The sequence below is a fragment of the Anoplophora glabripennis genome, unplaced genomic scaffold, assembly GCF_000390285.2.
Source record: "Anoplophora glabripennis isolate ALB-LARVAE unplaced genomic scaffold, Agla_2.0 scaffold1489, whole genome shotgun sequence".
NCBI lineage: Eukaryota > Metazoa > Arthropoda > Insecta > Coleoptera > Cerambycidae > Anoplophora > Anoplophora glabripennis.
Genome location: NW_019417566.1, coordinates 1 through 12,074, shown reverse-complemented (window position 1 = coordinate 12,074; position 12,074 = coordinate 1). Strand labels below are relative to the sequence as shown.

The following is a 12,074-nucleotide window of genomic DNA, read 5'->3' as shown; positions in this document are numbered from 1 at the left end:
TATATATATATACTTACCAAGGGTATATTGTAGAGCCCAATATATTCATGGGTGCTTGTTTTACCCTGTCTTATTAACAAAAGTACTCGTGTATATGCCTTTCTTTTACATACTTTTTACTGATCGATATAAAACATAACACCCAGGAAGGGGAAGATTTTTCGGATGTTTTATTTATCCAGTAAATTTTTGTTACGTTGTGTATCCCATACATACAATACAGTCTTTGTTTAGCCCAACATATACATTTTTATTATACAGTCGTTGCAAATCCCTGCGTTGTTGCCAATGTTAAGCGCGGCACGCGGCAAAAGTGTTAACCTCTATTTTATATTCATACAATCCATGTGCCACAAAACAGATAAAAGACCATGTGCTATGTACTTGTTTATTCCTTTTTACGTGTGCATCTTAATTTGCGAAAATGAGTAGCCGTGGAAAAATGCTAGTGAGTTTAGCTAATTTAGCAAATAAAGGCAAGTTGAAAGAAGTTATTAAGTATTGTATAGTTGATATTCTCATAGATAGATTTATTTGCATTATATTAATGTAATCTATAACCACACTTTTATCATTTCTCTTAGATAAAAGAGACGGTTTTCAAGATGATTCAAATGAAGTACCTATCATCGTCTACTAAGCATTATGCTCTTCGACGAGCAAAACGACAGGTATTTTTTATTTTTTAAGTATGTAAATATTTATTGTCATATGTACAAATCTAATTTATTCAACAAAAAAAATGTTAACAGTTATTTCATTTAAACGTAGTTCTAGAATTATTCCATTATTATAAGAAAACATAGATAAAAAAACCTTTATCTAATAAAAGAAATTAATTTGTTTTGTATAATTAAACTATAAAAGACATCGGATTAGGTGAATTTTCTATATTCTTTGAAGTTTATGTTTTTCATCATAATTTCAAGAAAAATGTTTTATCAGTGGTGTAACATGGGGATTTTTACAGATAAAAGTGAACTGAGTAAGAATTTTAACTATATATCGGAAATATCTTAAATTTCTGGTTAATTTAAATGTTGTCTTGCATATTTATTGTCCATATAATTAGTAGCCAATTTCTTTAAACATGTGTATTAAAAACTACTAGCTTGAAACTTGAAAAACTACTAGGTTTTGTAAAAGTGAAAACAATGGTTTAGCCACCTTTTAAATGAGGATATCTATCACTTTCTGCAAATATGAATAAAAATAATTAATGGAATAGAAATAAAGTCCAAGGATTCGAATTTGATGTTATATTAGAAATTAATAAATGAAACACTAGCTGCTTAATATTAATAGTACAAATAGGTATGAGGTATGATTGTCTTTATCTGCTTGGGATGTGACTGAGTGTATTATATTAAACTATTTCTTATATTATTCAGAAACGGTATTACCCAGAAGAATCTAACATTTCTGATGAAACTGTTAAAGCATTTTCAACTGACTCGGAAGAGGAATATATACAGCCTGAGTCAGTTTCATCAAACACTGATTCATACAAATCATGGGTAAGTCTTAAGAACAATATACATTTTTGTTCTTAAATAATACGTGTTTGATAATACATTATAGGCAATGCTCAGTTCAAAAGTACAACTAACTAAAGCACTTTAAGTAAAAAAGCAAGGCATATTAACTATGATTTAATGATTAATAAATAATAATCTATTTAATAATAATTAATATCTTCTCTTTAGCGTTATACAGGGTGTATCTAAATAACACCAAAAAATATAAGGGGCGATTCTCTGATGAAAATTAATAGGGGTCTTTGGTATAAAATTTTATGAAAAAACTCTCCTGAAAAGTTACGTCCCTCCAAAAATTAAAAAAAAAATGTTTTTCTTTTTTATCTTCTATGTATATCAAGCTAAAGAAACCAAATTTAATGAACATTATCTGTCAAAAAAACTACACTGAATTTTTTCCAACCAACTTTTCAATATTTTTGTAAGGGGTTGAAATAATCAACCCCTATGTCATTTTCGGCAAAATACACTCGCGTTAAACAGCTCATTTTATTAAAAATGCATTGCAACATTTTTTTTTTTTTCATAAATCCTTAACTTCGAAAAAACTTGAAGAGATCAAAAAGTTAGTAAATAAATGGGACTTTTTAGACATATTTTTTAAACGGAAAAAAATAATCGAAAACAATTATAAGAAAAACTGTCGTAGGGGTTGATTATTTCAACCCCTTATAAAAATACTTCAGGGTTGAAAAAATTTTAAAAAGTGTAGTTATTTGACAGATAAAGTTCACCAAGTTTAGTTTCTTTAGCTTGATATACATGTACATGGAAGATAAAAAAGAAATTTTTTTTTAATTTTTGGAGGGGCATAACTTTTCAGGGGAGAATTTTTTCAAAAAATATACCAAAGACTCCTATTAATTTTCATCAGAGAATCGCCCCTTACATTTTTTCGTTGTCATTTAGATACACCCTGTATATAATAATCTAATAATCAAAATATCTTATTTACTTCTTTTATTTATTTGTTTATTTTTCATTACTAGATGGAGAATTATACTCCTGGTTATATTGAAGTGGATCAGGATGTTTTACTAAAAACTACTTCTGAAACTGTATCTACCCTCGCTTCAAATGATAATTCAATTTGTTTGGACTGTGACATCACAAACTAATTTTTCACTTTTATTACCTTTGAAACAGGTAAACATTGTAATCCCCAGTGAATACTTGATATATTTGTTAATTTTAAAAATTCAGGATGTTCCTAAATATCTGTACAACGCCGTATCACAAAATCCTGGGATCGAAATAATACTATTTAGTCACATTTACCTTGATCAAAATGTTAATTATAACTTTTTTTTACCGATATCTGATGAAATGAGAGGCAATATTTGTTTTGTATTTTAAACTTCTTTTTGTTACAGTATTAATTTATCACAGAAACTGATTTTACCCACCTTTCTACTAAAAGACGGTACCTTATAAAATACTCTACGAGCAACCGTTTTTAAATAAACGCATTTGTATTTAGTTTAGCGCTGTTCCAACTGTGTTCCGCGGAACTCTTGGGTTCCCCACAACTTCTCTGGGGGTTCGACTGTCAAAAATTCAAAATTTTAAAATTAACAATATCGATGAAAATATACAGGGTGTTTGGTAAATCGATGCATTTCTTGCAGGAGGTTATAGTGCAAGTGATTTGTGATATATTTCCTTAATATACCATATTCCGAGAACGCTTAGTTTCTGATCTACAGGGTAAAGTTTTAATAAAAAAATGCAAATTTATAAATACTTCGGAAACCACTCAGAATATTTTAATGAAATTTTACAAGCTTTGGCAATTAACAACAATACATGTTTTACGATAAAAATATTGTTTTTAGTTTCACCAGTGGCGTGCACACAGGCACGTCTTTGGGTATTTTTAAAGAAAAAAATGATACGCCACTGATTTTTCTTAAAATAAAAATTATTCTTGAATTTCTTGTTCAGTTTTGAAGACAAAAGGTATCGACTGTTTTTCTAATGACGCACCGTTTTCGAGTAAAAAAATCAAAATCGATTTATTGCATGGCGTAATCCGGTTTCAATAATTTGAAAAATAGCAGAAATTATGCACTAAGCTTTTTTTTATACCAATTTTATTACAAAAAATATAATAATATTCCTCGCAGCATCAGTCTAAAAAAATTTTACCAAAATATTTTAATGAAATTTTACAAGCTTTGGCAATTAACAACAATACATGTTTTACGATAAAAATATCGTTTTTAGTTTCACTAGTGGCGTGAAAAATGATACGCCACTGAATTTTCTTAAAATAAAAATTATTCTAAACAGAAATTAGCAAGTCGGCTGGGCACTAACGTTTTTGTTATTGTTTGATAAAATTGACAATAGCTGTCACTTTGAGTGTTTGAGTGTGAAGTAGTTAAGTGCATAATTTCTGCTATTTTTCAAATTATTGAAACCGAATTACGCCATGCGATTTTATTATTTATTATTATAAATTTGATTATTTTTTTTATTATAAATCGATTTTATCTTTTTACTCGAAAGTGGTGCGTTATAAGAAAAACAGTCAAGATACCTTTTCTCTTCCAAATTGAACAAGGAATTCAAAAATAATTTTTATTTTAAGAAAAATCAGTGATGCATCATTTTTTTCTTTAACAATATTTAGAGACGTGCCTGTGCGCACGCCAATGGTGAAACTGAAAACAATATTTTTATCGTAAAACATATATTTAACTGTCAAAATCTGTAAAATTTCATTAAAATATATTGAGCGGTTTCCGCAATATTTGTAAATCTGCATTTTTTATGAAAACTTTAACACCCTGTAGATCGGAAACTAAGCGTTTTCGGAAAATAGCATATTAAGGAAATATATCACACATTACACGTACTATAACCTCCTGTAAGGAATGCATCGACTTACCAAACACCCTGTATACTCTTACTTAAAACTAGTATTTATAAATATATTATATAATCGGTAACAAATGTGTTCGAACATTTTTTTAGGTGTGGGGGTTCGTCAAAAAATTTGAAATGTTGACCAGGTTCCGCTAGTTGCAAAAGTTTGAAAATCGCTAGTTATATAGTATTTAATAAGGTATACCTTTCTTAGTAGAAAAAATGATAAAATAAAGGGCGCTGTTGTAAGAGACGCAGAAAAATGTTAGAAATATTTACAGACTGAATATCAGTACTATGTGGGTCCCGCTACTAAGTAGAGGAAAATCATTATCCAAATTCCAAATTTCGTGTAATTTTTTTGTATGATTAAAAATTATGTAATCATATATTATCTTTCACACTTTGTAGCCACGTTATTATTAAATTTTTAATAAATGGAGCTAATTCGTATTATTTGGACCAAAGGATTATGTGGTAAAGCGTTAGGGAAATGCTTTATATTGATATGTTACTATAAAATAATATTATATTTAGGATCCACAAAGTCCTAAGATACGTATTATTCAAGATATTAAATTATCAACGCATAGTGACCTAACCAATTTTGATACTTTACTTGGTTTAAATGATTCAGAATTAATTATTCCATACCAGAAACAGGTAGGCAACAAAAACAAATTTTCAGATTTCATCTTAATAATTTTTTTAAAATTATAGGTTACTGTAAATTTAAATACTATTACTGACACAAGCACAGAAAATACTGATACGTCAACTGAAGTGCCTACAAATAAAATAGAAGCAACTCTTGCTCCAAGTGGTTCCAGAAAACATTTCAAAGAAAGAAATTTGGGCTATAATAATAGATAGATAGATAGACAGACAGACAGACAGACAGACAGACAGACAGACAGACAGACGGACGGACGGACGGACGGACGGACGAACGGACAGACAGACAGACAGACGGACGGACAGATAGATAGATAGATAGACTTTATTACCCATTTAGCCATACAAAAAACATGAAGGTTCGTCATCATTATCAGTTATAAAAAACATAATATTTGCTACATAAATCATCATCACAGGAAAACAATATACTTACAATAATAATATATAACACACATAGATACAGATCCTACAAACTCCTATAAACTCATCACACAATTAAGGCAATGGCGGTGATAGTACTATTATAAACTACGGGAAATTCATTGAGGAAAGACTTATCAACTTTTTTTCTCGTTTTTATTTTATTTTATTCAGGCACCAACAGACAACATAGAATGTTTCGCCAATTCCAGACCATGGACGAAAAAAAATTCATGTCCCTATTGTCTTGTAGAACTAACACACTTTTGCAGACATCTCGAACGCCATCATCAAGATAAGAGCGCAGTTAAAAATGTATTGAGTATGAGTTCACATAATCCTAAAAGAAAACAGCTACTGGCAATAATACGAAGACAAGGAAACTACGTTCTAAAGGATCATAGCAAATTAGTGCGCCCAGTAAGAAGGCCAAAAGCAGAAAATGCTCAGTTTTTCAATAAAGAAAACGGTAAAGATTCATATGTGGCTTGTCAAGACTGTTTAGGATTCTTCAAACGAAATTATCTTCGAAGACATAGGAAGACATGTAGTCTACGACCAAAAATTATGAATTCTTCTAAACGCGAAAATCATTTAACAGAATCACAGTTAGCTATGATCTGTGCAGGTACTTATAAAGAATTTTATAATTCACTAAGACTTAAAGAAGATGTGTTCAAAATGATGCGAAATGATGAAATATCAAAAGTAGCCATGAATGATTTGCTGATATGTAATTATGCTGAGAGTTTACTGATAAAACACAAACGATCTCAAATAAAAAATACTATTTCAAACAAAATGAGGGAATTAGGCAGACTTTTAATTGCTTTGAGAGATACAACAGGGATTCAAAGATTAGTTGATGTATTAAGACCAGAAATGTTCAATAACATTGTTTCGGCTGTAAAATTAATTAGCAAATATGATTCAGAAACACGAACATTTAAGGCAGGTAGTTTGGCGTTACATATGGCTACAACACTAAAGCAGGTGTGCAATATTGCTACTAAGTTGCTTATCCAGAAAAGCAGTTTCCTCCAATGTAGCACTGATTCGCAACAAGCACTGAAAAATATAAAACTCACTAGGCAACTTATAGAGGATCATTGGAATTCAGATGTTTCTAGTTTAGCACTTAAAGATTTAAACGAGAAAAAATGGGAAAAACCTAAATTATTACCACTCACAAAAGATATTATACTTTTTGAGAACTACGTAACGAAAATTGCAATAGAAACATGTGAACATATTGAAACTGGATTGCTATTAAGTATGCTGAAAAAAGAGTATCGAAAACTTTCAGAATGTGTTTTGGCTTTGACATTATTATTAAACAGAAAAAGAGTTGGAGAGGTTCAGTACTTGAAGGTAAAAACTTATACCAAAGAAATACCTCAGAACCACCAAGAAGAATTTTTACTGTCTCTAACTGACGCCGAGAAAGTTCTCACAAAAAACTTTAAAAGAATTATAACGGGAGGCAAGGGAAGTAAACCAGTGTCTATATTGTTTCCGAAGAACCTCCAGAAATATTTAAATGTAATGCTGAATGTTAGAAGTAAATGCGTTCCAGACACTAACGAATATCTGTTTGCTAATCCGTCAACACCAAATAGATGGTTAAATGGATATAACGTCTTAAGAAAGTTAGCTCGCGAATCTGGAGTCAAAAATCAAGAACTTTTCACATCGACGCGTCTTCGAAAACAAATAGCCACCGTGCTACAGGTATTGAATATTACTGACGCAGAAATGGAACAGTTCGCTAATTTCATGGGACATACAAAAAAGACCCATGAGACTTATTATAGGTAAACTAATTGAAAGAAACCTACTCCACATTTATATACGTTATTATACATTCATTTTTTACAGGATGTCTGAAGATGTTTACCAGACCGCAAAAGTATCCAAACTCCTTTTGGCCATAAGTAAGGGAAAGGGAGCTCATTACAAAGGTAAAACTTTAGAAGAAATTGAATTTTCTGACAATTTAAATTCTGAAGAATCTGATTCTGAGTCAGAATCAGAATATAACCAAAGGATACAGAAATTGGTAAGTAAAAAGGAAAACGAAAGTTTACCAGGTACAACAATGGCTATTAAGAAAACTAGCAATGACAAAACAAATAGAAGTGAAAATTTTGAAGTAGAGAGTTTTGAATATAACAACTCTGATAAACCTAGCTCGGGTGTTGCAGGTGACACCAATGTTAATGAAATGACTGAAGATTTCCCGGACAGTTCAGGTATTTGAATGAAAAATATAGCCTATTAAATAAGTATGAACAAAGAAGTAAATATGGATATATTTGCCGTCCTTTGTTGTTCTTATAGTGAAAGAAAAAAATTGTAGTTGCAAAAATAATTAATATTAACAATTTCTTTATTTATTTTTGTCTCATTTTACTCGAAAAATTCCGAAATAAATAGTTTTATTGTTTCATTTTATTAGGGCTGTAAAAGTTACCGGATACCCTGTGTTTTACATACTTACATTTTCTCTTTAATACTCTATTGATAAATTTTAACTGTTACTTTAATCACTATTTCCAGAAACTAGTTTTCCCAAGAAGAAACATCGGGAGAAATGGACTCAAAAACAAAAAGATATTGTAATAACTTTTTTTAAAGATCATATCAAATATAAAAAGGCCCCAAAGAAACATGAAGTGGAAATGTTCCTTAGCAAGTATCCTGGATTATTTAAATCGAGAAATTGGATTACAATTAAAGCTTTCGTTTATAATTTGTATAGAGACAAATAATTTTTCCACGGGTAATATGTAGTGCCAAATAAAAAATATTTATTATTAATATTAATATTACATATTAGTTGTTTGATTACGTACCTTCAAACTTTCCTTAATCATTCTTATAGGTACTGAACTTTTTTGAACATCTTCTATAAAAGTGATTTTATTCTATCCTCTACTTTCATTATATTTCATTTAGTTAACAAATTATTATTTTTAAATTATAAGTTACCTACAATCTATAAATATGTTTACACACGCAAGTTGATATTATTTAAAAACTAGTTTTGAGAAGTTATTGAACTAGTACTGGGTAAAGAAATAAAAAAATACTTAAGTTTACTGGTTTAAAGAAATTTCCCCACTCTAAGAATAGATTTTATGTTGATTTCAAATTATCTAAAATAACTTAAATGTTAAAACGTAAGTTGACAAATTGGAAGATTATTTATTATTAGTACAGGATATTCTGAAATTCTATGCAAATATTTGGACACCGGATGACTTTAAGGGCCGTTTATATAAAATGTTTTGATTTAAGCCCGTTCTCTGAAGATGTTCGCATTTAAAGGATGAAAAAAGAACCGTTGATTATTTTTATCAACAAAGGTCAAACCAGATCCCAATTAGAACATACCTTCTATTAACAGAATGACGCCTTAAAAATATTTAGCATTTCTATACAGGTGGAATGAACATATCCCATTGTACTTTTTTGAAGACTCGTCTGCAACCATTTACCTTAAAATAACATAACCATGATATTTAAACATTTTTAATTCCTGAACGCTTTCATAAACGTAGCAATTTTCGAGGTATTAAGTTATTATATCAACTGCCTATGAATTTTATTTTATCTTTCTCAAAAATCATTGTTTATGGAAAAATCTGAAAAGATGAAAGACAATCGTCTACAGTCCGCACAATAGTTCTATAAGGTCTGCTTGTAAGAATATAATTTTGGGATATCATTGTACTAGTGTTATATACAGGCTGTTACAAATTCGCTTCTTACTACAGGAATCTCGAAAACGGTAAGAGATAAAAACTAGCTTAAATGGGGACAAAGTTGCGTAATCAGGGGATCAACATTATGCCTATTCTAAAAAATCAAGGCTAACATAATTAATTTTCGAAATATTTGAAAAAAAACGAAATTTTGAAAATCAGTTTTTGTTTCATATTAGCTTTGTTTGAGGTGATATTGAAAAAAGAAGAACACTTTCTCATAGCCACTTTTTGCTTGCTATCGATGACTTAATCAATTTTTATATGTAACGTGTCGTCTCTTCAGGGCCATCATCAAGTGATGGTAATAGTTAATAATAAATGTTTTATTGTAATGCGTGGTGGTTAATAACTAGATTTCACAGCGTCTAACGACACTTACAGTGTACGATAATTCAATAAACAAAGAAATCTAAATAAAAAATTTAGATAAATTTGGAACTAATACACTGAAGATGAATTTTTGAGAGAAAACGTCTGAATCTGATTCGAGCTGAGGTAGTATAGTATTGGGTATCATGAAGGCTTGCAGAGAATGTAGTAAAATTTCTATGGTCGTATTTAAAAAAAGAAGTCGATTATGGTCCTAGAGAGACGAAAAGTTACATATAGAAATTGATTATGCCATTCGATATAGGACAAAGAGTCACCATGAGAAAATGTTATTCTTTTTTCAGTATCACCTTAAACAAGGCTGAAATGAAACAAAAACGAATGTCCAAAATTTCGGTTTATTTCAAATATTTGCCCCATTTAAGCTACTTTGTACCTCTTACCCTTTTCGAGATCCCTGTAGTGAGAAGCGAATTTGTAACAGCCTGTATACCTATGTTGCAACTTTGACATTTTGAAATTTAATAAAATAAAAATTGTTCTATAAAAAACCTCTTCAAATATTTTCATATCAACTCAGAACACCACGAACACCATGCTTTTTACTAAGATATTCAACGTTGCCAAATTTAGGGCTACATAGATACAAAATAATATAAAGGGCTACACAAAGCACTAAGTAATATTTGGTGTATATAATTATATACAAAAAGCGCCCTCTACAACAATTGCAGAGAACTAGAGTTAGTATAACATACGTATAAATGTTACAATATGAAGTCCAGCAAAATGTTTGTTTTTAGTATTATTAAGCACATCTAGATAGCGTTAAGACACTTATACACGCAAAACGTTATGAAGCCCGGTACTGGGCTCAATAGCGATGATTTGGGCTCAACTAGAACCGATTAATATATTCAGTGGGCTCTTCAATAACCATTATATATATATATATATATATATACAGGGTAGCCCATCGAAAACGTACCGCAAGGCATTACAGGGTAGTAAAGAACTTTTCGGGAAAATCCAAAAACAGGTNTCGAAAAAGGGGGGAAATAAATCAATTTTTTTTTAGAGTATATATAGAAGTACTATCATTTCCACTATCCAATGGTGTATTTCTTTTTCATTTAGGCATTTGTAAATTTAAATGAAATGTTTTTCAATAATTCTTACCTAGGCAGCCATATTTATGTTGTGTCAGTTGCCTATCCTAGTTCATTTCAGGATCATAAATTACGAAAAAGATCAAATGGTAAATAATATACCACTAATAAATAATTTCAAGCAGTATTTTAGAAATATTTTATTAAAAACCAAGGTAGTTGTTATATACAAATATATGGATTTAGGGTGAATACGGAAGTTGTACTGTAAAGTTGAAATATTTATAAATGTAGTAAACTAAAACAACCTTTTAGATTTAATTAATATTTAGTATGATTTTGAAAACCTACAAAAAAAGACCTATATAGATATTAATTAGGAATGGAATGTATTTGTGGATTTAATTAGCCTTCCTAAAAAGAAATATTATTATGTAGGTACTTGACTTTGGTATAATGTATAGATGCCCTAAAATGAAAGTCTCATACTTTCTGGAGTGAAAACAAATTGATACAGATCAACTTATATTAGTATAATTTAGCTTTCTCAGTTTGCGGCCCTCAAAGAAAAAAATTTTTGATTTTTTTAACCGTTACTTTTAAAGACATTTCAGTGAAGTGTCCTAGAGTAGCTAAGGATATAGGTCACTAAGAAAACGTTAAACACTCTTGTTTTTTGCCACATATTTTATTGGTAGAGGTTTTAAGAAAATGCCAATTTTTGAGAACTGTATTTTATTAAAAGGCAGTAAAGCCAGTTACGAAATCTACTTGATAAATATTTCACTAAAGCCGGTCCCAGACAATGTGTCCAATGTTGGTTCCAATGTTCGTTTCAACGTTGGACACAATTTTCATCATAAAAGTATGACAAGTGTCTGCTACACGATGGGGTGAACTTTTGTAGAACATTGGAAACACGTGTGGCCAACGTTCGTCAGTGTCGCACTCATACTGCAGATTCACAAAACAGTAAAAAATGAAAGATGAAGAGACATCTGTTGGCATTGTTGCCGGCATGATAGTAGTATGCAGTGCAAAACTATTTTTACGAAAAAAAAAGAAGCGTTAGAAGGTGGTGGATACTATCTCTAAATTGAAATCTCTTGAAATTCATAGCATTAGTTAAGTATTACTTAACATATTTGTGAAAAGTACAATTTTGAAAACTTTACGTAAATATATTCAACAATATCACTTTATAGACAAAACAAAAAGTAAACTAGTTAATACTGAATTTTTCTGCGCTCCTGGAATACGTCAAACACACAATTGCTTCTGTGGGTGTGTGACGAATGATGCTTCCAATGCTGGAAGCTCCTTTGACGCAGCTCAGATTTACCGACAGAAGCCCGAAC

At 30.2% G+C, this 12,074-nt stretch overlaps 1 protein-coding gene across 1 annotated transcript; it reads left to right on the top strand.

Moving 5' to 3' along the window:
- The first annotated feature begins 5,566 nt into the window (after positions 1–5,566).
- Positions 5,567–8,340, top strand: LOC108916403. Its single transcript, XM_018722649.2, has 3 exons — positions 5,567–7,321; positions 7,386–7,759; positions 8,067–8,340. The coding sequence occupies exons 1-3, from the start codon at positions 5,832–5,834 to the stop codon at positions 8,276–8,278; spliced, it is 2,076 nt and encodes a 691-aa protein (XP_018578165.1). The 5' UTR covers positions 5,567–5,831; the 3' UTR covers positions 8,279–8,340.
- The last annotated feature ends 3,734 nt before the right edge of the window (positions 8,341–12,074 follow it).